Below are 26615 nucleotides of genomic sequence, written 5' to 3' on the forward strand. Positions count from 1 at the left end.
ATCAACTAATTGTATCTGCAACAAGTAAGTTAAAGCTGAAATTCATGTTTTGTGCTTTATGTGTGAATTACTTTGTCAATATTTAAAGCAGTGTAGCACTTACTTAAAAGGAAATTTCACCGCTATAAATATGATGTTTTTTTGAAACTAGGTCACCTATGTAGTAGAAATGTGCAATTATTTTTTAAATTGGTGTCCTATGACTAGAGAAAACTGATAAAAAGACCGTAACTTCCCCTTTTGCTCTCAAGGATCCTACAACAACCAGAATGCATTGCTGAATCCATTGCTGGTGGGTTTCCCAGCAGGGTGGCCGGTTAGCAAAGACAAAATTAGTGAGCAGAGTTGTATCTCTTTACTGAGGCTTATTAAAAAAAAAAGGTTTTCCTCGTCAGTCTGGATATATCATACCGGTGTGTAAGGATCATAAAACAAATGGCGCGCTGGAGTTGGTTATGTTGATCATTGCAAACTTACCGACACACGAGCCAGAATGCTGCCAGACCACATCGGTGCCAGTGGACAAAAAACCTCTGAGTCTGCGGTCTCCATATCAGCTTGGTTTGGGAAACAATCATGGATGAAGGGGTGAAAAACTGCAAACAAATGCTGTTTCTTTTATCGCTTTGGACGATGAGGAACCGGGACCAGGTTGTGCTCCATTTGGATGCAGCCACATAAGTTACAAGTAACACGCAGTCGCTGTTGTGCTGTTCTGTACTCAGAGCTGGCAAAGTCCAATATAATATTCTGTGAGAAAACAAATTCAGGTTTACCGAAGCACCGTGAAGTTTGTTGCAGTGCAGAGTTTTCAGTTCTGTCTGCGTTCTTTCTGACGATCCTCATCGGGCACCGATTGATGCTGCAAAGCCGCTCTGGCACCTCTCTTTCGGCTGCTGCTGTAACTCTGGTGGTCGCTTACGTCTCCATACTCTGTTTTGTCTGATTCCACAGCATGATATTCAGCCTCATAAGTTGTAATAGTGGCGCCACATCTCTGCCCTGACATTATATTGTAAAGCTAGTTGGGTTTTTTTGTCTTAGATTCATTTTTTTGTCCACCTGAAAATTCTCCGGGTCTTTGTCGGTGGAGTCACAGAGAAACTCAGCACTGTGATGTTTGTGTGTCAGGCTATGGCTGTAGCGTAGCTCCGGTGATCGCTTCCTCCTCCAGACTTTGTTGTGTCTGATTCCACAGCGCACTATTTGGCTGTGTATCTTGAAACTACTTTTCTTCCAAATATACTGATATTTTAAAGTATTTAGTACGATATTTTAGTGTGATATATTAGCTTTTCCCTATCGCTGGCGTAACACGGTCGACGGAGTGTTCTGAGAGACCCACCTTTGACCATCCTTGAAGGCACCACTACTGAAAATCTAGTCTAAGGCAGATCTGCAAAGTCCACCAGGTGACAAAAGATGCATCATTTTGCAGACATTTGCAGCTGGATGAAGAGGGATATTTTATTACGGGGGAGACAGAAAAAAGTTTAATATCATAGGAATCAACTTGCAAATCGGTGAAGCCGTCCTTTAAGTAGCACTTACTTGGCTACTTGAGCAAATACCGTTGTTCAAGAAGGTCTTGGGTTATTGGACACTTTTATGATTGCTGAGTAAGTGGATCTTATGTTTGGAATATTCACCACAGATTTCTGTCCTCAAGGTGGAATGAACTGAACCCCAATGCTGTAAATTTAGTTATTAATTTCAAACTAAATCTTTACTTAAATGTTGCCGCTGCTGGTCAAGTTAATAAGTTCAAGTACTTTTGTACTGCACAGCAGATACACTTTGTTTCTGCTTCACACATACACACACACACACACGCACACACACACACGCACACACACAACTTTCAGCATATGGCCTCTTCAATGTCACTGCCACGAGGAGAGATTGCATAGATTTCCCACATGGATGAAGACTCCTTACCTGGAGTATCAACCCCCATCTACATACACGTCCACCACCTCCAGGAAATTGCTCTCTCTGCAAAGTCAAACACACCCCTAACTGCCTTTTAAAAAGAGACAGAAGAAGGAGGTTATGGGGGAGAAAGAATAAACGAGCAGACTTAAGCCGTCATTGGGAATCAGAGGGGGACTCATGAGGGACAGTTACGATATTGATTTCATAAATAAACAGAGATGGCCATCGATCCTAATGTTATTTTGCATTTCAATTACTGCCCAGAAACATAACCTTCAAACGTCTGCTTCTCCACACTAATAACATCCACTGATAATCACAAGCGAGTCTTGTCTGGTGCAAATTGGCTTTTCTCTCTCTCTCTCTATCTCTTTTTTCTTTTTTTTCTTTTTTTTAACAAATGTGTAAATGACACAACTTTGCATTTGCCTAATGGTATTAGAGCATGGACTGAATTTCAAGTGAGACTCAAGCTGATACAGTAAGCGCTCCGGTCAATTGACACAATGCAAATTAACGTGGTGAAGAGGAATTAAGTTCACAATGTGAGACCTCGTGAAGCTACGATGAGGCCCATTAAATTAAACATGCTGGCTGACCCACACTCCATGATTAGACGCACTGCTTCTCGCGTGCGCGCGCGTGTGTGTGTGTGTTAATTTCATTTGATCAATAAAACAAACTCATTCTAAGAAGTCCTCTCAGAAGCTTGCATTCAGCCTGAGCCCAGGAGAGCCACATTCATGTTTTCATTGAGTAGTGGCTGCAAGAAAAAAAAAAAAAAAAAAAAAGCGAGCCATCTACATCCTGATGAATTCAGAGTCCTTGACAGCCCGCCTAAAGGATATATCTATATCAAGAGGGGGTCATGAAATGTAATGAAGTTATTTCTCCTCTGATGCTGTCAACCAGCACCACCCTCCAATACTGCTGGGCTGCACCCTCGTATGTAGCAGCTATTGCCATTAATAAACATGTCACTGAACACTTGGGAAACAATGTCATGAGAAAATACAGCGGTGGGCTTAAATGTTTTAGAATTGTTTTAGTCTCTGGTCATTTTTTCCCTCAACGTCTTCATGAAAGCTCAATGCTGACGATTAAAGAAAAGTTGGAAGGACGCAGCATTTTTTCCCCACTATGTGAACACAACGCTGCACTGTCCCACCACCTGCTCCCTCCATCCATCAGTGGACTCTTACATTCTGTTGGCTTGCCCATTCCCAGTCGATTTTACTTGTCAACTTTAAGATGGGATACATCACACCAGGGTGTTTTAATAATTTTCATCCATTTTCAGACACAAATCAACAGTGACTGTGTTACTTAAAGTGCAGGGAAAGCTATTTCCTTGCGGTGCGGAGTGGTAAGCTGGAAGCAGTAAACTTAGTACATGAATGTTACCAGAACTTGAGTAATTAAAGCTTTTCAGAAACGTTTAAATTCAGTTTACTATTACTGACATGCTCAGAAATGCTTTTTGAAGAACATATGGAAGTAGGGATAAGACTAAAATTTATCAGCAGGAGCGGAAAATCCTATACAGATATCAAATATCACCTCATAAATCTGTTTCAAAATACTGTATGAGGCAGACATACTTAAGCAGCTACCATGTAAAATCTCAACTTTGGCACATAACAATACTCTGCATGTCAGTAAGATACATTTCAGCTTGAGGAGACCTCCAGTTACATTTTATAATGCCTGAACCCAATGCCTACTGCCCCACAGCAATAAGCAACTTAACGCCACGGGTTTAAATCATTTGCTATGATTTACTGTATTTTTTTATGATATCACACAATTTCTCTGTTGTTATTTAAAGTTTAATGTTCCTCTAAAACAGGCGATGAATAAATTACACAAAAAAACCCAAAAACAAAACAGTTTTATATTAAAACCAAACTGAGCATTTTTAAAATGTCTCATTTATGAAATATAAAGTTGTTTTCTTTAGTCATGTCTCACAAAACAAGTGATTAGATTATGGTATTTTTTTTAATCTATTTATTAGATAACGTTATTATATATATGTGTGTTATCTGTGGTGAGCAATGGGAACATTTCTCAGATGTGTTATGAACACAAAAGGACCATGTGCATAAGCAGTATGATAAATGCAATGCATGATAAGATTTTGTGTTTCTCTTAACAGACACAGTCAGGTGTTTCCATGATATGGCGCCGCTAAAATTAGATCCCAGGTCAGTGTGTGATTCTTTGGTCTCATCTGTATGTGCGCACACGTGTGTGTGTGTATGTATGTATGATTGTGTTTGTGTGTGTGTGTGTGTGTGTGTGTGTGTGTGTGTGTGTGTGTGTGTGTGTGTGTGTGTATACATTTGACCGCTTGTGCTTATGCATTCCTATTTGTTTGCCTGTGAAGGGCACCTATGGGAACAGCAGGTGGAACAACAGAAAAATGGGTCTGATTTATTGGAGCAAACTGAACCTAAACAACATTTAAACCGTCAGGAAAGTCAGCAGAATACAGATGCTGTTTGTGAAACGGTTATGACTTATCACAGAGACATACTAAGGTTCATCATTTTAAAATTAGCAAACAATTACTTGTCAAATATTTAAAGAACAGGAAAAGCTTGTATCTATTTTTCATAGTGAAGATATAAAAGGTGTTGAAGAAAAGATGTGTCTGTCATTAAAACTTTAAAAAACCTCCAGAATTTTTCTCTCTTCAGGATTTTCAAATGGTGTCAAACTGAAAACAATGAAGGCAGAGTGGCAGATTTTAATATAATATATAATATAATGGACTCTGGTCCAGTTCTTGTTCTTTAATCGACACTTAAAGTTAGAGCCTATTTTCATTTTGATTACACACCAATTCAAATTTTTTTTATTAAAATTTGGTTCACAAAAGACCAAAACATTCCTCATGTGGATATTTTATAAAGGTTAAATCATAAGTTCACAACATTTAAACAGCTTAGCATAGTATTTACATGTATATAAAATAACATTTTTCAATTATTATTATTTTGTTTTTTACTAAGAGGAAACACTGTGGCAATAACCAGCCCTCTACTGGATTTATAACCGTGAGTCATTTATGTTATCCATTAAGAGGGTCAAAAGAGGACAAACTGTCTAAATAGATATATATGTGCGTACAGTATATTATAATTATTTCTCACAATAATGTGAGGTGCCTGATTAGCTAATTTTAGTGTGTGTGTGTCTCACACTACGTCCTCAGCAGAGATGTAGTGTGAGAAGTTGACGTTACAGTCGACAGACGTCTCACCTGGGGCCAAAAGGTTGGTCACTGAGCCAAAAGTCCTCAAGGAGTTAATTCAATCCCCCGAAGCCAAACCTAACTATGTACAGCTTTATGTGACACTAAAAGCAGAGATTTACAGCGTACAGCTACATTTACTTCCAGTTGGTAAACTGTATGATAGTATGTGGATTATTTACTGTATATCACATATTATAACCTTGATTAAAATATACTTTTGCTATAAAGAGTGTACAAGTTTCCTCAAGTTTATAGTCGTGACATGTTTTTTTTATTAATAACTTTTTATTAAAGTTTACTGCTCCGTTAATAAAATATATTCATCATAACAATTAAATAAAGAAGAAGAAGTACTTTATTGATCCCCGTGGGGAAATTGATCCTCTGCATTTGACCCATCCTACACACACACACACACACACACACACACTGGGAGCAGTGGGCAGCCGCAGTGCAGCGCCCGGGGACCAACTCCAGTTCTTTTGGCAGTGCCTTGGTCAGGGGTACTGACAGGAGTATTAACCCTAACATACATGTCTTTGATGGTGGGAGGAAATAGGAGCACCCGGCGGAAACCCACGCAAACCCGTGGGGAGACCCGTGCCGCTGCATTAATCTCAGGAAGAACTCTATTATTGGGTGGTGAGTTTGTAAAACATCTGCATTTCTACTTTACTTTGTGGGGGTTTTGTGTAAAGTCGGTATTAGTGTGTCATAAAAAGTGCTGTCCTATCAAATCTGACCCAACGGTCCTCCAGTCAACAGAGAAGAACATCTGAGAGCTTCAAAACATTTACATTTACACATTCACACACTGTGCACACAGTCACATATGCATACACATACGTAACCAGCTACTGACTCGCCCACACACACGCATATTTTTGTACGCATCCATATATGCAGAGTTTACATGCAGATGTATACAAACAAACCCATCAGCAAACCCATAATGTACACACTAAGATTTGACCTTTTATCTATTTTTTATCATTTAAATTCAGTTTAAAATGTTTTTAACATGTAATAAAAAAATATAAGCCGTCTGTTAATTCAATAGGAGTGTATTAAACGCTGTTTTACAGCTTCTGGAAATTGATGATTATGCGAAAAAGAAGAGCTCCGGGTTGTGGCCTTTTTTAAACTGCACTGCGATCTGCACAGGAGTTGTAATATTGAATGTCAAAGCCTTAAGAGGCAGTACAGGAAACTGATCTATTTAAACACATTAAAAATAAATGAAATCCAGATCTATTACTTTTAAGTGAGGGATCAAAACAACTGACAAATTCTCTAAACACGTGGTTAAACAATATACTTCTGAAACAATTTATGTCCATTCACTCAGAAATACTCTGTCACTCATTTGATTGTAGTAATTAATTTCATGTACATGATGTGTATCATACATTTTACTGCGCTGTTGAAATAGTTTGAATAGTTAATTACTCCATATGTTACTTCAGTGCAATCTTGTATGCCAGTAATCTAAAATACCAAAATAAAATGGTAATATGACAATGCTGCAAAATATAAAACCACTTTAAAATAATTATGATGTATCTTTTGTAATAAAAACAGTTCCTGTTGTTTGCAAAAAGTTGTATCATTTCTCAAGTCGATACAAAAGACATTTGCAGCACGAGGCTATGTTAATTCACTTTTATAAGCTTTTTACACTTGATTTTATCTACAGTTGCAGCTCAGACGCCAATATAAACTGTACAAAATTAAAATACACTTACTTAACATTACAGAGGTTATTTTCTTTTATTTGTAGAGAGTCTAATGAAGTTTGAAATATTCCTAATCACAGTCCTGTAAAAAGTGCTAAGCAGGTTAAACCATTCCAATCCCATCTACAGCTTAACATAAAGAGGATCCCAGCAAACCGTCTGCCCGTCATATTTGCTTAAAAGAAAAGATCCTCTTTCTAGGCATGCAAGGAGTGTAGCAATGACACACGACAGTCTGGTGCTCCATTTGAGATTTAAGTTTCTTTTAGTTACTGTAAAACAAGCTGCTTAATTCCTCCACTCACGAACTAAATTATGAACTAAATGCACAATGACAATATGTGTACGAGCACTGTGCAGCACTTTAATCCTATTTAAAGCGATTTAACTGTATTTTCTTTACACATAAAGCCACTTTGGTGCATATTCCTCCCTCTCAATATAATTTCAGCATGATTTAATCATAAGCACCAAAATTAAGTAAAGTGCAAAATCACAGACCACATAAAAGAAAACAAAGCTTTAACCAAAAAGCAGGCAGGCAGTTATCTGTCTCCTCAAATATAATCTTGTTTATCTGTCTCTCAAAAACACACACACTCTCACACACACTGGGTGACACTACAGTCACAGTTTTCTTTCCCTAGGACACCGTCGGACGCCGGCTGCTGCCAGAGGATAGTCGTCCGCATTAATCTGCCTCTGGCTCTTCCCTGTGGCTGAGGTTAAACCCTGGATCCTGATGCAGAGCAAGACAGCTGTAGGGCAAGAGTCCGACCTGGACTCCCTGCGGGCTACGCTACTGCAGCCTCACTAGCACTACTGAGCTCTGCTGTCCCGTACACGGGGAGGTGGAGCTGAGATAGTGCGAGGAACTTCTTGATTTTTTAAAGTCGTTTACTTTATGCACAAAAAATAATTTACAAATGACTCACACACAGATTTATCTTCTGGTTTCTTTCTGTCTTAAATAAAAATAAAGGCAAATGAGCAAATGAAATCGTGGAATCTAAAATGGAAACAACAGTAGAGATGGGAAAATAAACACTGATGGAGAAAAGATGCAGAAGGACATGCACCTACTGGTTGTGGTAGCAGAGGGGGTCAGGGATGCACAGTTCGGAAACATCCATCAGTCCACGTTAAGCATTCCAGGTGTTGCAATAAAAAAAAGATAAATAAACAGCTGGGGAAAGGCTGGAAGAGGAGATCAGTTCCTAAGTCTCCACATATCTTGATGAAATGTTGGTCAGGTGTTCCTGGGTGTTGTCTCCCCTCCCTCCCCTCTTCAACACACACACACACCCACTCACAAAAAAATAAAAAGCTCCTGCCTCGGCCCAGCAAACTCCAGTCTGCACACACAGGTGCTGCACACTCAGGAGTACGTATGAGAGAGAGAGAGAGAGAGACAAAGAGTGGATTTAGTGGAGAATCAGAAAGAAGAAAAAGAACCTTGAGGTAGAGATGAGGAGAGGAAACAAGCGTAAAGAAAGGAGGAAGAATAAAGATCAGGGGAGTGACGGGTAAAGACAGAGAGAATCAAAGATAGAGACAGATGGATGGAGAGCAGCAGTGGTGAGAGCGCACTCAGGCTGAGTAAGTCAGTGAGGGGATTGAGTCTCCATTGAAGACGTGGGGGCTCTTTAAGAGGAGGAGGGCGTGGCTTGCTGCATATGGAGCAGCTGCCATTGGTCGGCCTGGGGAGGGCTGTCCTGGCAGCAGCCAATGTGACTGAAAGATTACTGTGGAGGGGACGGGCTAATGGGCGACCAGTCGGTGTCCAGTCATTCACAAGGGAGCGCTGCAAAACACAGAGACACACAGACTCCCCCCCTCCCACCCCCACCCCTACACCCCCCTTGGATAGATAGACAGATAGAGATAGGAGTTTCAGTTTCAGTGGGGTCACAGTTGGTGTTTACAGCTGCAGTACAGTAGTAATTGACAAGCAACAGAAGTAGCAGCACGTCGACTGAGGGTGATTTAAACAGGTCTGTTTACTGTGCTTTAAAGGGCTCAGTGCCAGCTTACAGAGCTAAACTGTTCTCTTTACTCTTTTATCCTCTCCACCGTGGATCTGGCTTTTCCACAGCCTGCCCTCCTTTAAAGTAATGCCAGCTGCTTCCCACAGCATTTCACCAAATACACTGTTAAGAGGAGAAGAGATCTAACAATCCCGACAGAGGCAGGATGTAAAAAAACTCTAAGAGTGTTGATGACCTCGACAGGAATGATAATAATGATGACGACAGGCGCGGTGATGACAGAGAAGTTTGAGTGTATCTTTACCACGTCTGTGTAATGTGGCAGCCATCAGAGGAGAAGCAAACTGTCCCCGTCCCCCCCCCCCCCCACCCCCCACCTCCTCCTCCTCCTCCTCCCCAAAACCCCCAACCCACTTCATCAACCCACATTTTCCTGATCGATACAAAACCCATCACACACTCTTATTGATCACAGCGTTGCCGTGTCGCCAGAAGCCTCGGGACAGACTCTGTTTCCCAACCGTCTTTTAAATAACAGGAATTATAAATTTGAACGTTTTCTTTTCATGTCAGTCCATATCAAAGTCACAGGAGCAAAGGCCCAATTGCTCTAATAACAGAGCTGTGCATTCTCAATTAAATTTTTGATCAATATTTTGGCATTTAATGTACTTTCCTGCAGAGGAAAACCAGGATATTGCACTGATCTGATTAAGACATCCAGACATAATCAATAGAAGAGATATGTTTATGTTTTTAATGAGGCAGAGAGAAAAGAGAAAAGGAGAGAGACTAAATGCTCAGATGACATGTATGATTTCACATTAGGGCTGAATATTGGAGCAGAAGTTAATCAAATAAAAAAACAAATGTGGAAATGTTTGTCTGTGCTGTTTTTTTCTGTTTTCCATTTGAAATTTATGATGAAGTTGTGTGCAGGAGTACACTGGAAAAATCCTCAGCCTTTACTCTCTGTACTGTAGCACATTTTGTATAGGATAATGTTGTTTTACAGTACATTCAGTTGAGAAATTAACTGCATTTCATTTTCAGCTCCACTGCTGTGTTTGTGTTGCCAGTTTTCTGAGGTGGGCCACAGTGTAAGTCCAGGGCTCATCCGCCTCCCTCCCTCTCAGCCAGCCGGCTTACACAGCGAGGGAACACCGGGCTTCATGGCATCTGACAGGAAATCTATTGAGCGCACAGTCTGTAATCCTACTATCACGCTATCGCCAAACGAAGAAACAGTAATCCAATCATTAAGTCTGTATTTAAGCAAAACAGATTTCCAGCTCTGTAACCAAGAGTGTCTCTTTAAGCAGATCTCAGCCAGTCTGGGATCTAACTACTGTGCATTTGCAGACAGCAGTGTATGTTTTCATAATAAATTTGCTCTCATTTGCTGTTTTTTTTTTTTTTTTATTCTCAGTGATGTATTCCCCATCTCCAGTGCCTCTGAATACTGGATTGTGGCCTTAATTTAGCAGAGAACAGATGGATGGAAAAGGGAATCAGCTTTATTTTTGGAGTAAGTTTTAAGTGAAATATAGGTTTATACAGTACAGCTACACACACAATTGAACGTGCACATACACACTCACATAAAACGTGAATTGTAATTGACCGAAACATTTCCGACAGAAGATCAGAAACACTGAGGTTTAACGTTGCAATCAGCAGCTTGTTTCTGAAAAGCGAAAAAAGAACTAATCGTTATCTGTCAATAAATAGTAATTACATATTGTGCTGGGTTGAGGGACACACTGGGTGTATGTAATTAAATTCCTGATTCATGAGCAAACTGGCCCTTTATGTCTGACCTTCTGACCTCTGAACAGAGACAGTGTATCACGTGTGGCCCGGTGGCTCAGCAAGCAGCTCAGTGAAGTAAAGCAGAGCAGAAAAACACAACAGGATGAACTGCAGATGATACTCATGACATTTGTTGAATGTCGACTTTGAACGACAAAAAACTCAGAATTAATGTATGATTTGATGTTGCTTTTTCAATCAACAAACAAAATGACATATTTTTCAAAAAAGAATAACAGAAAGTGAAGTAGCTTCCTTAATTTGATGTGATGTAACGATCAGTGAGCTGCCACAGTAGAAGTGTTTGAATTACTAAGAAGCATTATAGTTTGCAATGGACCTGATGGCTGTAAAGTTTTATTTGGCCCATATTTCACATCAGCCACTGAACACCAGTGAAAGAGCTGCCACGCGTTAAAGATAAATCAATCAATGGCTGCTTTAATCAAATTAATGACAAAAAAAGGAAAAACTACGACAGAAGAAATTAATCAAAACTCCATTAGTTTATTTAGTAATTGTTGGTTTTTATTTACATATAATGTGTTTGTTGCATTATTAACTTTTGGTTTATATTTGAATGGTAGCAAATGACACCTTTCTCTTATAAAGTAAACAACTAAAGTTATGACTGAACAAACTGTGCCGTCTTTTATTTCTCAGCTCAGTAGAATAATTAATAAGGAGAAAAAAAATCTAGAGATTGATATTTATTATCTCTCTTGTTTTGTGAAGGGCCATGATCCAAAACAGTGTGTAAAAATATTATAATTATATCATGATGCATGTTTACTTGCTGATATTTAACTAACAAAATATATTTCTATTAAGGAACAAGGAGCAATATGTGGCGCACAGCTCTATCTTCAAGGTAATTAATTAGATAAAGTAGAAATAATAATTTGGCTGAAACACAAAGAGTTTGATAATGTTCCTGTTTTGCACCTTTCTGGATGTCCTTTTCATTTAAAGTATTAATTTTATTTTCCTCTGCCAAAACACATCTAATACGGAGTTTGAACCCTAACTGTAAAAATTAAAATATTGTACACAGATAATGCAAACCAGGACAAAATACTGGATGTTTTAAGTTTTTCCACCTTCTCATTCAGCCACAACAACAGAAATATGTCGTTATTCAACTACTTACGTAAAGCTCACTATAGACACTGAATCCCACAGATCCATCATTTGCACATTTCTCTTTCACTGCCACACACTTGTTTGGCTCGTCTGCTGGAGGAGTGTGGAGAGGGATAATTACTATAGCCACAGGGCTGCGTTAATCAGCTGGGTGCATTTGTTGGGTTTTATTATGTTCCACTTCCCTCTTTGGGCCACGCTGACTGAGCCACCAGGACTAGACAGGGCTGGTGGAGGACCGCTGCCGCCCTGCTGCCCATTCACGCTGGGTTAATAAATGCTATTAGCCTCTATCTCTTGCCTCTTAATTTCTCATTTAACTGAGGACGGTTAAAACAAAACTACACAAGCAGTGGTGTTAATCAGGGACTCGTAGCGGGACTCGGATATCTTGATTGAGAGAGCTGGACTCACACAATGAGGGAGGGAAATGTATGCTGGGATCTCTAGCATGTTTTTGCTGTGACATCACTTCATCATGTGAAATGTCCATGCGGTCTGTTAACACCTGATCATTTAGTTTAGTGGTGGTTTGACGTGTTATCACTAGTAGCAAGCAACAGGCAGAATACGTCCAAAAAGCCAAGTGAAATTCTGATTATTTTTTGGGAGAATATTTTGTATCGTCCATATTCATAGCTTCTCTTATTTGTCTATTTGCACTTTATGTAAGCACCTGCAGCACTTATAGTGTGTGTACATGTTTTCTAATTATATTTAGATGATGAATCAATACTTTTATCACCTGAGCAGTCTTCATCCAACTATTTGATTGCATTTTATTTAGTACATAAACTGCATTTTTTCTCTATTGTCATCATTTCAAAAGAACATTTCTTTTTATGAACTTCTAAATTATATTGTCCACTTTTATTGGTGCTGTCCTGTACTGTGGCACCAACACTATCCAGGTTAGGAGCTTTGTTCTCACTGCACCATTCATTATTAAAATGTTTTCAATCATGATAAGACACTTTGGTTAAAGGCAATCGCCAAATGGCATATATTACCTTGAGGACATTTTTCTAACCTGTGCTGCGTGTGGCTTGAACTACCCTCCAGTGAAAGCCATGATTGTGATTCGAGGAACAGCAAATGGCCTGCACTGTGTTTAATCACATCAAATATAAACAAAATCAATTGTACACCCTCCCTCCCCCTTCATGCTCTAATTTTAAATAGCTCCTTGACACCAGTCGAATCCTCAGCGACTTGTCTACGTCACCTGCATAACACAAGAGGGTCTGGATGGAGTCACCTCTAAACCGAAGCCAGGTTGTGTCATTGCCATCCAGAAACGAGATCAATACATTCATCTCAAGTTCATTCCAATAAGGCAGCTGGCAAAAATGGCCCGCATGGTGTCAGCTCTTTAAAGCTTTATGACGCTTATGCGTACGTAGCAAGCCTGCTGTGTCTAGACCCTGCAGATAAAACAGCTAGCGCCAAGAAAAGTGGGTAACTGTACACGGTTGCTTTGAGCATCAGCTGGACAAACAGACTGATGAGACAAAACATAATGACTTTCTCTATATTAAAATACATGGACCTGCATTTCATTTATATGTTTAGGTACACTGCTCTGTGTAATATTAGTAGTGATAAAGTTGTGCATTAGTAAGCCTTGTAAAATATGTCTGCGAGAAGAAAAAACTGGTGTGTTCATTGAATTCACGTCACGGAGCTGCCAGTTGGGCTCATACCGACTTCAACGTCTCAGAACACCCGCAGGGAACTAGTAACTCTTCAATTATCAGCTTCACTCCGAGGAACGGTTAACTTAAGTACAAAACTTTCTATTTCAAATGACTTAGAGTGTGTTTGATAAGGAAATTATCCTCTTAGCTCGTCCCAATCCCACGATAAAAGAGGCTGTTTCTGTATAAATTACCTCCACGGGCAAAAATTGTCAAACTGCTTAGTGAGTCAGTGGTGTATCTTTCTGTGAAACAACACTCCTCTGATTTTAGCTGCTAAAAAATTCATTCATACAGTCATTTTTTTCAGTGCGTGGCTCTAATAGCTACTGACCACACACACACCTGAAAGCTTCAAGCCTGATGCGAAAAGTGAAGGAAGAAAAAAAAAGGTCCACTGGATTTTAAACTGCCTGCGTTGCAATCTGTTTACACTGTGCTGATGAACATAATACTAAAAACAAACATTTATGTAAAGCAGCCTCTGCTGGCAGTAAATCTCATTTTGAGGAGAGGCTTGGTATTCCAGACTTGGCTCCCCTAAGATCCAGGGATGACTTTCATTTAGTCTCACCTCTCCATCCAACTGGGGTCACCCCTGTTGGTATAGCAAGCACAGCAGTCACATTGCTCCACCATGCGCGCAGATTGCTTACTAGAACTGCCTGGAACCTTTCATATTTCCCAGTCAGCATTTTTACAGGATAATTTTGGCAGCCTTTAAGGATATCGCTGCCTTAATAGAGGATAAAAATAAACGGGTAGTGGAAGGGCTATATCAGGCCGGTATAATCTTGTATTCTACACTGTGTGGAGCTAAACGTCTGGCTTTGGCTCCATTCAATGAGATTAAACTTCTCCCCAGTTGATTCCAAAAGACCATTTGTCCTATTTTTAAAACTAGAAAGAGTGTTTTGAGCCAAGTATATCTAAAAAGGCCAGTTAAATTGATTAAAATACTATGGTGTAAATGGAATTATAGAGCTGCTTCTAGGAATGTCTTTGGTCTATATCCCATTGAGTGATTCTGGTCAGCAGATTTCTATAGATGGTTTGTCAGATTCAGTTTGTATTTGTACATGTGTGCAATGTGCATGCCTTGATGTGTACTGTATTTTATGTGGGCGTGTGCATCTGGATATGTGCATACATATACAAGTGTGTGTGTGAGCGTGCTGTATGTGCAAATTGGTTTGGGAACGTGTAGCTATGGCATTGACTGACTTATGTGTAAGAAAAGCTTGTCAAAATGTCTCAAAGAGGCAAACAGCTTAATTCAATCAGTGCTACCGCTTTCAAGACCACAAGGGAGCCAGCTAATGGTGTTAGAAAACTTGAAAAGTTGGAAAAATAAGCTTAAGGAAGTTCTCACTACCTGGGAAAGAAGTCTGTTCCTTGAGGCTTTCCTATACTGTATGATAGTAAAAGCTCCACTCTTCTGGGCCTTGTTGCTTCTCTGTGAGCTCAAATGCTGGATTTTAGTTTGTGCTCCTCCCATGAGGGGCAAAGCTTTGCAGAAGTTAGAGGAGGGTTATATGAAGTTCAGTGGAAATGTTTTTTGAGCACTCAGCCAACTTTTTAATAAAAGACAAGAGTATGGATCGAGATGTTCTGCAGAAGCATGTTTGGAAGTGAGTGGATAGGGAGTTGGAGAATATATAGGTTTAGTTAAATGTGAAAAAAAGTAACCCTTCTTCTAAATAGGCATCCTGTGGGCATTCCCTTTCAGAATTATGAGAAAGAGACAAATGTTATGCCAGAGTCTCAAGAAAAACATTGCTTGTGACGGTCTCCGTCTCCGACTGTGCAGTGCAGTGAAAAACTGTGGGTCTATAAGGCAAGCACCTCGTTTGTTTTATGCGCCCTTCCCCCTTCTCCGACATTCACCCACATTAATTCCATGATTGTGTCTTCCTCTCATTTTCTCCCTCGTTATGCATTTAATGTTTCCAATTTGCCGTCATCACAGAAAAACGCCACAAGAAGCTATAAATTCTTTTCTAATTCCAAATAATTAGGATTACACGGACCAGTGGTTTTCAATCAGCGAGATCATCTCAATGATAGATGGTAGGATAACTGGTCATTGCCGAGACATAAATATTGTGTCGTTCAATTAATCTGGTCTAATGAGGTGTCAAAGCTGCCAGTCATCCATCAAATACAATTAGGAATAAACACATATGCATGGAGATGGGTAATTAATAATTAGCAAAGCAAAGAAAACAGTATTGGTTTCAGCAGCCACATTCACAGAGCAATTTACCACAGCTCTTTCTTCATTCGCTTTTTCGAGTGAGTGAGACAATGCCACATCAATGGAATTTGAATCAATTTTACCCATTTTCGTGTCTAATGTTCGCTACACTCTGTGATTCTGCCAAGATGTGTGTCAGTTTTAGAAAAACACATTATGAACATTAAAGAGGTCACGCCAAATCACATTAAATGAGAGTTTAACCTTAAAAAAAAGTCTAATCTAGGTGCCTTTCATCTAAATGAACCGCAACTAGACCTGGAAAAAAAGAGCAGACTTTCTGTAAGACTGCTCCTAAAACTTAATGATGGATAGAGTTCTTTTCTGGACCAAAAAAGAAGAAAACATTTATTCTAGATCTTGGGAATTAGGGACTGTCATCAACACTTTGTCTTCATCTTTCTCTAAAGCCCACAAGGCTCATTGTCCTAAAAAAGACATTTTATACAGAGTGTTCATTGTCTTCCATTTTCAGAAGGTAGTCAAGCATCCTGACAAAATTAAAGTGCAGTACTGGGATGAGACCTCACTCTTGCCACCGGTATGAAAATAATAATTTATTCTGCCAAGTTCAAAACATAATGTTCCAGCTGTCAGAAGCTTTCATCAGTATCCGTCATACGTACAAAGGTAGAAACATTTGTGACCCACCTGTGTCAACTCCCAGCCAAAAGTCCTGCTTATTAAATCCTCTGTAGCACCGACGTTGACACCTGTCAAACAGAGGCAGTGCGGTAGTTTGCCTTTGACACGGCACAATCGAGGCTTCACCTCCAGACTTTTGGTCATACTTGTTGAAACCTGAGGGGAATGTAACACTGCTAATATGATGGTACTTTAATAATTAAGGTGTTGAGCAATAGCAGTTAATTAATGTGCTGTAAATATATTAAAAAATACAAAGATTTTTTTTTGTATTAATTTGGAAGAACCTGTGTTGTATCATGACTGTGTGACAGTTTATTAGAAGGGGAGTTTGAGGTGGAGGTTACATTTCTCTTCTGGGTGGCCCTTGTGGCCACCTTGTCACTAGAAATTATGTTAACATCCTACTAATTTGCAACAACAAATACATTTTGGGGGAAACGTAATGCCGCCCAGGTTAAATTTTGTTATTATCATAATCAGGAAATAATTTTAATGAATGCATTTGCCAACTTGCAAAATATTCACACTGAACGTATTCACAATATGCTGACTGACAATATCAAAATTTCATTTGTTTTCCAACAATTTTCACTCTTGCAATACATTATCCACTCATAGCAACTAAAGCATGATTAACCAAGTGCTGTGACTGTGCCAGAACCACATAGGGACAGATTGTGGTCTTAGTTAAATATTGAAAAATGCAACATTACTGTATTAACATTTATGGAGTAACTTAAAGGTGCAGTGTGTAGAATTTAGTGGCATCTAGCGGAATGGGCTTTGCAGAAATAGAATATAATATTCATAAGTATGTTTTAATTAGTGTATAATAACCTGAAATTAAGAATTGTTGTGTCTTTATTACCTTAGAATGAGCCCTTTATATCTTCATAGGGAGGAGGTCCTCTTCCATGTGGCACCGCCATGTTTCTACAGTTGCCCAGAACGGACAAACCAAACACTGCTTCTAGAGAGGACCTTTCATGTTTTTCCTGAGTTTCGCGCCACTGTAGGTTCTCCTACATGCTTGGAAGGGGAGGGGGAGGGGAGGTGTATTCAGTTGATTGCAATCTGCAACCTCTACACCTAGATGCCACTAAATCCTGCACGCTGGTCCTAGGATAACCGGGATAAAAAACTGTGTTTTACTGCCCTCTCTGGCTTAAAGTTTCAAGCCTGTTCCACCTCGGCATGACCTTACCCAACAGTGATCTCACAAGGTTCCTGGAGGACACCTGAAGCAAGGTCAGACTTAATACCACTAGAGGTTAGCAAAAACAGCTTTTCAGGGTTAGTGTGTATCAATTAATATGTTGATTATTTTCTCAGTTAATAATGATTAGTCGTTTGGTCTATAAAATGTCTGAAAATGGAGAAACATTTTAATCACCATTTCTCAAAGTCCAATATGCAATCTAAAATCTCTTGTTTTGTCCCGACCAACAGTTCACAACCCAAAGAGTTTACTATCTAACGAGAGAAAATATTCACATTTACGAAAATGAAACAAGTGAATTTGAATTTTTTTTCTTAAAAAATGACTCGAAACAACTAACTGATTATCAAAATTGTTGGAAATTAATTATCTGTTGATCGACTAATCAATGTAGCTCCCGTTAAGTTACTCTCTAAACAAGATCTTTCCCCAACACTAACCAAAGTGAACTGTTTTACCATGATACATTTATCTCTTGTCCTATAAAATGCAATTTTTCAAGGTTTGAATAAATTTGCTGATAATATAATGGTTTTGTAGTCAATACAGAGAAATAACAGCTGAACTTGAGTGAAAGAATTATGTTTGTGTTTAATGTAATGTGTTTTCCGTTTTCTGTTTTAGCACGTGCTGAACATATACATTCACATGTGTAGGTTCCACCCAGAAAACTTTGTCAGTGTCTTACTGTAAGATGTGCAAGGTAGCTAAATGATTTTAGTGGACCCTAAATTGAGGTTATTTTAACATATTTGTCATGTAAGTTCATCCCATTTGTATAAGTGGTATAGCAAATGCAAACGCTTCATCAACCCCTCAAACTCAATCATCTCCCTGTTTGGGAGCAACATGGTTTTCCAGTGAATACTCCAAGGAGTAGTGGATCAAATTAAATGTCCAGATTGTCGTCATATTTGGCCAAAGTGGCATCAATGTTCTCACTGGGTGTTTGACCAAAATGGTCAAAAGTGGCCCTATATGCAAGTGGATGTCCCAATCTCAGACGTCCAGTAGGCCAAATTATAAAAAGTAGCCAGAAAAATTATGGCTATCACTGAACAATATTCTGAACAATTTTGTGTGTGAATGTTTTTTCATCTTACATGTACTGACAAATGTAGGTCAATAAAAAGTTTAAAATTGTATTTTAATGCAACACATCATTAGAATTGATGTTTTTATACTGTAAGTAACATTATTAATTATGTTTTTACCCCAGATATACAGTTTACAACCTCCCAGTGTACAGTATAAACTCTATGAGCTCTCCAGTTCCAATGTTACATCCTAAAAAGTTAAAGTACAGCACAGCCCTGCAGTGTCCCTACTTATGATGGTGGAGACACATGATGCAACAGAAGTCAGTGGTGTTGTCTACCTGAGTCTACATACACACTGACAAACTGAGATACCCTGATGGTTAAGTTCAGCTGTGGCAGCAGCAGCAAAGAGGCAATTACCCAGAGGCATCGGGGCGAAAGACAGGAGAAAAATCAATACATAATTTCAACATTTCAGAGGGTGTTTCCTTCAACTCAGTCAATGTCTCAATTCACCAGAGTGAGTTTTTTTTAAATTAATCTCCTTTTGTATTTCATATTATACAGTAAAAATGTTAATAAATAATGATTTACCTATAATTCTTTAAACTATTTTGGGTTAAATAAGACAGTTTTAAGTGGATTAATGCAAATGCAGTTAGAATTTGAGTCTACTGAATGTGAGGTCTAGCATTAATAAGAACTGACAGCATACTGCCATGAATTTTGAGTCTGAAAAAGCTGATTCTAAATTCACAAAAAAGGTTACACAGACACCTCAGTGTATCCTGTGAGTGACATATTTGAGAGAAATTCACTTCACCTAACCCCAGGTTAAGTGTCTGAGGCACAGGAGTGTAGTGTAAGTTCACACAAAGTTTACAGCGACCACACAATACCATTTTGTACCCTGTCATCCTCAGTCATGGAGGCGGGCAGATGGGCAACCCCTTCCTACCCAGCACCAAGATGCCATGGCGAAGTGACAGCAGCCAGACACAAAAATGAAACAAATCAATAGTGGCGTCTCTTATGGAGAAGACCAAACCACAGCACAACATGATAATGACCACAAATCCACTCAAGCGTTGTGGCTACCCCCGGAGAGGAACTCGTTTAAATGAATGTAGGTTAGTATGATTGACTAATCGCCTACTAAATTAGAAAAGACAATATCAGGCAGCTTTATGCTGGTTCTAGGAGCTTTGTCTGCTCTGACTCGTAGAAGCACCTATGGCCCATGATAATTGTTAAACATAATGGTAACCTGGCAATTATACCGCCTGCAAAAACTTCAGGCATTATCTCCTTACAAAATAGTAAAAGACCCATTTTTAGGATTAGATATGGCTAACTTTTATGTTGTGGATTTGAATATGAAAAGCTGACTGGTGGGGAATGCAGGGAACCCAAGGGACCCAAACACAGACTTCCTCTAAAATGTTAATCGTTTGGCTAATTGAAGGTATGTTCTTTGTCGGCTCTGAGTTTTGGAGGGTCCCTTCTATGGACCGAGTGAGCACAAGGTAGCAGAGCTTTCAGATGTTATTGTATTTGACTGCTGCTGCGCTGGGGTGCCAGTGGAGTTAGGTGCTTTTAAGATAAGTTACGGGGACGCGCACGCATATCTACAGACATATATGCAAACACACGCACACCTACATGTATACCCACCCACCCACACAGTGACACATGCACACACACACACACACACACACACGCACACACAATAACACATGTACATGTCATCCATTTCCATTTCAAAAACAGCATAATTGCCCAGGGCGATGGCAGGGGGAGTGTGGCCTCAGGATCCAACCTAAGCTCCTCTTTCATACAAGCACGTTCACACCAACATCCTCCTGAGTAATAGGCAGGTAGAGTAGTGATACACCGTTAAACAGACGACCCATTTACCTCAGGTTTCAGTTCAGGTGAAAAGAAATTTTCCCTTTTTGTAAAAAGATTTTCCCTTTCTCTTTCTTCAAGGATAATTCTTTGCTTTAAATGTGCAGTCATTTGCAATTTTAGATTGAATCATTCTGATCAGCACTATGTTTGAAACCAGGTTTTTGGGGAAAATCAGGTAAAATTGTACTACAGTAATTTGTAAAACCCACAATTAAATGCTATTTGTGGTCAGATTTCTCCAAATCATATCATTAAACCACCAGCCAATATTTTAAAATACATCAATGATTTTATTTGTTGTTTTTTCGTTTTGTTTTTTGGTCGAAACATTTTGACTGTGCCATCAGAGACGAAACATTTATGTATGAATGTATTCAGACTTTACAGGTAGTGTATTAAACTGTAGAATCTGACTTATTTGAGCTTATTTCAATTTCACGTTTAGTTTTAGCAATGAGCAATGTTGTTTCCTTTCATCCCTATATACTGCTCTCCACACAGTGTTTCGTTCCTTCATCTAAACACTTTGACCTGTACTGTAAACATTGGCTACAAAGTGCAGTTGAGCTCATAGGACTTGGTTTTACAATACCATATTATAATCAGCAATCATTCCTTGAGAAGGGGTGGGGTAAATGCTTCACTGGGGTCATCCGGTGGGCAACCTCCTTCCTTAATGTTTCTTTGACAGGCCCACACAGCAACAGAACTTCAGGAGGATCAGTCGAGTCTGGGTTTCTTCTGTCAATGATTCAGCCATGTTTATGCGGACTGTAAATCATAACCAGCAGTGGGGGTAGGGGTAGAAGCTTCACTGGGGTCATCAAGTGGGCACCCTCCGTCCTTGGTGTTTTGTTGATGAGTCCATAACACCTCCAGAAGGCTCAACAGGGACACCTGGCCTCCCAGCTGCACCCTCTCTGCTTTTACCCCTCATGCTGGCTGGTGGTCATCTTGCTGCCCAGTTCTTGTTGTTTCCTTTCAGTCAGAGCCAGTTGCTGCTTTGCTCAGCAGCCTCTGCCAGTGAATTGATAGCCTGTTGGAGGGCCTGTCTTCGGACTCCCATCCCTTTCAGCAGCTTAGTGGTTGACATGGCTACAGCACCAGTGTTCTCCAGCCCTTTTGTTCTGCTTCAGTTGCTAGATCAGAGAACTTCAGCTTTTTGTGTTCGTATGCGTCACTAACTGCACCCTCCCATGGCACCATCAGTTCTATGATGAACAAGGCCTTTTGTGAGGCTGACCACAGGATCAGATCCAGACCGAGACTTGTTGTAATGACCTCTGTTGAGAAGTTGAGCTTCTGGTCTAGATCTACCTTCATCTTCCAATCAGGGATGGAAATTAGCACCGGCCAAATGCCAGTGAATTTGTGAAGTGGCTGGTGAATTTGCTCAACTCACCAGCCATGGCTGAATGCTGATGTCAGTATACCTGCGCAAGAGGAGAAAACTCACAAACCAAAAGTTAAAAAGCAATTTTTTTAGTTATGTGACTGGCTAGTTTTCGATGAGAGTAACGTAAATCAGTCAAAGTATAAAAGTGCGATTACAAATTGGTGGCTTGTAAGAAAATATGAGTGGCTGGTAGAGTTTAGAATCAACCAGCCACTTGTTGTGTGGAAGAAAAAGTTAATTTCCAACACTGCTTTCAATCCCAGTAGGGATTGATTCTTTTCCTGCAGTTGACCTCTTTAGTACTTTTTCCTGCTGGTGCAAAGACCATGATGTTTGAGAAGCCACTGGTTGGGGGACAGAGGGCATTGTTGTTAGTCCTCCTTTCTTCCAGCACTAGTGCCAGTGGCTGAAGGACCTGGCTGTGCCTCCGATGTAGCGTCTTTGGGTGAGACTGGTCTTGTGGCTGGGGAGTATGTGCCTTATTGCTAGTGTTTGGCAAAGGGGACATGATGGGTCTTCCACAAGCCACTGGTTCAGGTTCTTGGGACTGGGAAGAACAGTGTAGATGAGAGAGCAAGATTTCACCTGCTGCACTGCCTCAGATAGGTTCCACTTTCTGCCTGCTGCCGCTCCGGGAGCTGCCACCCGTACTGTGGCATCCTGAGTCAGGGTCATATCCAGCCCTACTTTGGAGCAGTTGTATTTTTCAGTAAGGTTAGTGATAGGCAGTTCCAGAGCCCTGTTCCCATTAAATCTGATATTGCTGAGACATTGTGGGTCTTTCCAGCTTCTCCACTTTGGTGATGGGAACTTCTTAGATTGTCAGAGGCCACAACAGACAGGTGAGCAATCTTATTGCAGGCATCAAAGTTTCAACAAATTTTATGTATTTCTTCAGGGATAACAGTGCTTGCACCTATTTAATTGGCCAACCCTATGAATTACAGATGATTTCTGGCTGTGCTGTAGCAAAAGTTAAGCCAAATTTTTGGATTTTTCAAGTTTTTTTTCTCTTTTTTTGTGGCACCCAGCTCTGCCAATGCAGTGGTCCTATTTAAATGAATGAGCATGCTGCATTTTTTGATGCAGTACTATTGTGAAATGAGGTTACTGTATAAAACCATTAATCAGATTAATGAAGTACCTTCACTAAACATATACTAAAATTACCAAAACTAACCTTTCCGGTCATTTCCTTTACAGGAAATTTACTTTAGCATCAGCTTCCTACACTGTAAATTACCAGAAACATACACATCACATAGCTTTGCACATTCTACTCAGACTCATGACAGTCCAGTGGGGACGGTCAGGGAACTATAGAAGAAGCTGCAGTGATGCTGAGTCTGGTACTACATGGACTACAGTCAACTGAAAGGAAAGCTGCCTCGTTGCTGGAAAGAGTGATGGCCTGGCAGAAGTGTTATTTGTCTTGTATTGCTGGGTGAGCCCTCACGTCCACTCAGGAAGAGATGAAAAAGGGACGGACGGTCTGTCTGGGAGAAGTGCTAGCAATGTGGTGGAGGACAATCTGTCACCAACAGTCATCACTTAACTGAGCCCAGAGCTGTACCACTCACTCAATGAAAATCTCACCAGGCTGAAATGGGAACGTTGGGCAGAGCCAGAAAGAGACATGATTAAAAATATGCATGAAATGAAATGAAATGCAAATCCTTCACTCTTTCACTTTGGTATTGGCCTCAAAAATGTGGACGTAACACAACAGGCACATTTTGATGATAAAGGAATCACTAGTGAACAAAAAAAGACACAGCAATGAAGGACATTTAAAATAATAAACTACATTTTACTTTCATTCTACTTTTGCCACAAATATTTCATGTTGCAGTATGTTCTCATCCCCTGTTTACATCTGCATGTTTCACAGAATAGCACACAAACACACTTACGCATCTAATAGAAGCTGGCATTGCACGTGGAGGTGAAGGACGTGCAGAGGGGCCGCCCTGTCTCATGACACAATAAATGACTGTGATCCAGGTTCCAGCAAAAACAAGGACTGCTTTTCAATTCCACCTCTTTTACCCGGATGAATGATGAACCCTGGGTAAGAGGTGCAGTGTTGTGGTATTAATATACATCAGGGGCCAGAGCGCCACACTAAATCAGGAGCTCCAGTGCATTTGTTATTCTAATGACATGCAATAGGCACGTTCAGGGTGTGTGGAGTTGGGAAACCCTCGACTGTGAGAGGACTCAACTAAAAAACGACTGAAACTAAAAACAAGGAGAGATCTTAAAGAGGAATGACTTGGAGATTGAAGTGCATTTTAGCCACAACCGTACGGTTTTTCAGAGTGGGATTTTCACTTTGCATTTTGAAAATGGAAAGGATGGCATATAAGGCTCCACACAGAATGCTTTGCTACAGTATAAACATATAATTCACAAAATCAGTCTCTTTGAATGCTGAAATTTAAAATACAACTGATAAAGTTGCATCTTAATCAAGGCAAGCTGCTTCTTAAAATCACATTAAACGCTCTTTACTTCAGCTCACTTTTATTCATCTCCAAAGTGTTTTAACCAACAGCTGCTCATCTGACCTGTTAGATCATAAATCAGCTTTCAGGAGAAGATCGAGTGAAAAGGAGAAGAGAAGACAGACGATTCTGGTGAACTCTCTGGATTGAATAATCAATACTGACAAAAATAAATGGCCTGGCCATTTATCTAAGTCTGTGGTCAGCGCTATAGCAGAATTCCTGTAATGTATATTTCATACACTTTTATACTCATTGATTACCTGCCCTGTAGTTTGTAAATTACGTGTATATTGATCTGCTCATCATACAGTTGTGGCTTTTACTGTCGGCCATTTGCACCACTGATAAAGAGATCAGGATTGAACTCTGTAATATGAATCTTTTTGCCACTTTCTGCCTTTTATTACAATGTATAACAGACATTTATATAGAATATATTGTAATATTTTCATTTATTGCATGAATTATTATCAATACCATCTGATTGTTAGATTACTTCTATTGCAAAAACATTTAAAGAGGCCAAAATTTGCACACATCAATCAAAATTTAAGTTTTACAGTAAGCGTTAATTGGTTTGTGTGTTGTCTTGTAGTATTTAGTAACTAAAAGTAACACTCACAGAAACAAAAGAAGGTGCATATTATGCAGCATCACAAGGTGATTCCTGGACCTGAAGTCAAAAATATTGATCAAAGGCGATAAGTCGTACATGAAAAAAGAGTAGCAGTCAGAAGTGACATTTATTCTCATTATCTGGGCTTATGTGTATATTCCAGAGGGAGATTAGAGTCAAAAGATGAACAGGAGTGTCCCTGTGAATCCGAACAGATTGCACTCCTACAGCCGGCGAGGCAGAGAGAGAGAGAGAGTTAGGGTGGGAGGGAGGTTTGGATCGATGGCGCCAGATCAATGATCAATAGGCCGCTCACACCAATACACTTCCTGCTGATGCTCAGAGCTCTGGTTACACGGATGAAAATGGGTGGGCAGGGCCAGAGTGTGATGATGATTTATGTTAGCAGGGCAGATGTGTCATTTTGGAGAGAGACTGTCTGATAGAGATGCCTGAATGTCACCGCCTGGACTCAGAGAGTGAGTATTTTTAATGTTCACACCAACCAACGGACATGCTGCTGGTCTGCAGGTCATAGTACAACCTACTGGTGCAAAATGTGTAGGACAAACTCATGAGGAAATTACAAAAGAAGTTAAGCATCTGTGGAGTGATGGTCTTTTAAAATTAGTTAACGAGGGGGGCGGGGGGCTGGGACACTGTAGTATATGATCATTACTGAATAAGAGAAAGAATGGTTTATATATATGTATTCTTTGTTTACAGTTAATTATTGAATTTGCAAGAGTGTACACTTGACTATGCAATACTACTACTAATAATAAAAATATTGACAGGTAAAAATCAGGGGAAACATCCAGAACCCTCAATATACCTGTTAAAGTAAAGGTACTGTAGATATCCAGATGGAATAAAATAAAATTGTCATCTGAAATCCGACATACTTCATCACTTCGGGGTGAATACTTGACATACAGGAGGAAGACAAAGTACCTCAAGGCCTAAGCAATTGATTTGGCCTTTCTCACAAGTAATGGCAAGTCGTTTTAAACCAAAGTGTGCTGTTACAGGCCAGAATCTCCTCACTACAGACACCACACTCAGTGAAGAAGATGCAGTAACTGAAAGGCAAAAAAGATCAAAATCAATATCAAACTGGCCAGCCAACCACGAACAAGGCAATAGATCATTTCCCTGCAGTTACATGGATGATATTTTATCATCATAGATTATAAATATACTGTAGTATCTTCATCATCACGGTTTATGTTATAGAATTTATCCACTGTAGGGGGCTTTTTTTGGAATAAGTGAAAAAGTGGCTTTTTATGATAATTATATAATGATAATTTATTAATAATCTGAAATGAAACTAAAACCAGACATTTGTCTCATGGAATTATTTTATCGTCTAACAGACCTTACTACCTTTTGAGTCTGATTTTGTTTAAAGAACAGTTTTAAACCGCACTGTGTACCCTTAT

At 39.7% G+C, this 26615-nt stretch overlaps 1 protein-coding gene across 5 annotated transcripts in view; it reads right to left on the reverse strand.

Annotated features, from left to right (window-relative positions):
* LOC121882331 (steroid hormone receptor ERR2-like) overlaps positions 1-26615 on the reverse strand; it is a 99245-nt gene that overhangs the window by 38977 nt on the left and 33653 nt on the right. The window contains exons 1-2 of one of the 5 annotated variants that reach the window (XM_042390518.1): positions 17347-17399; positions 16482-16543 (exon numbers count right to left, since the gene is read on the reverse strand). The exons of 3 other annotated variants lie outside the window; for them this stretch is intronic. Coding sequence is in view for 1 of the 2 variants with exons in the window: in XM_042390514.1 (XP_042246448.1) it covers positions 8017-8066 (50 nt within the window). In the remaining variant the exon portion in view is untranslated. Of the gene's footprint in view, positions 1-8016; positions 8182-16481; positions 16544-17346; positions 17400-26615 lie in introns of those variants that run through there. One more of the 5 variants, XM_042390514.1, reaches the window with a different exon arrangement.

The sequence above is a fragment of the Thunnus maccoyii genome, chromosome 17, assembly GCF_910596095.1.
Source record: "Thunnus maccoyii chromosome 17, fThuMac1.1, whole genome shotgun sequence".
Lineage (NCBI taxonomy): Eukaryota > Metazoa > Chordata > Actinopteri > Scombriformes > Scombridae > Thunnus > Thunnus maccoyii.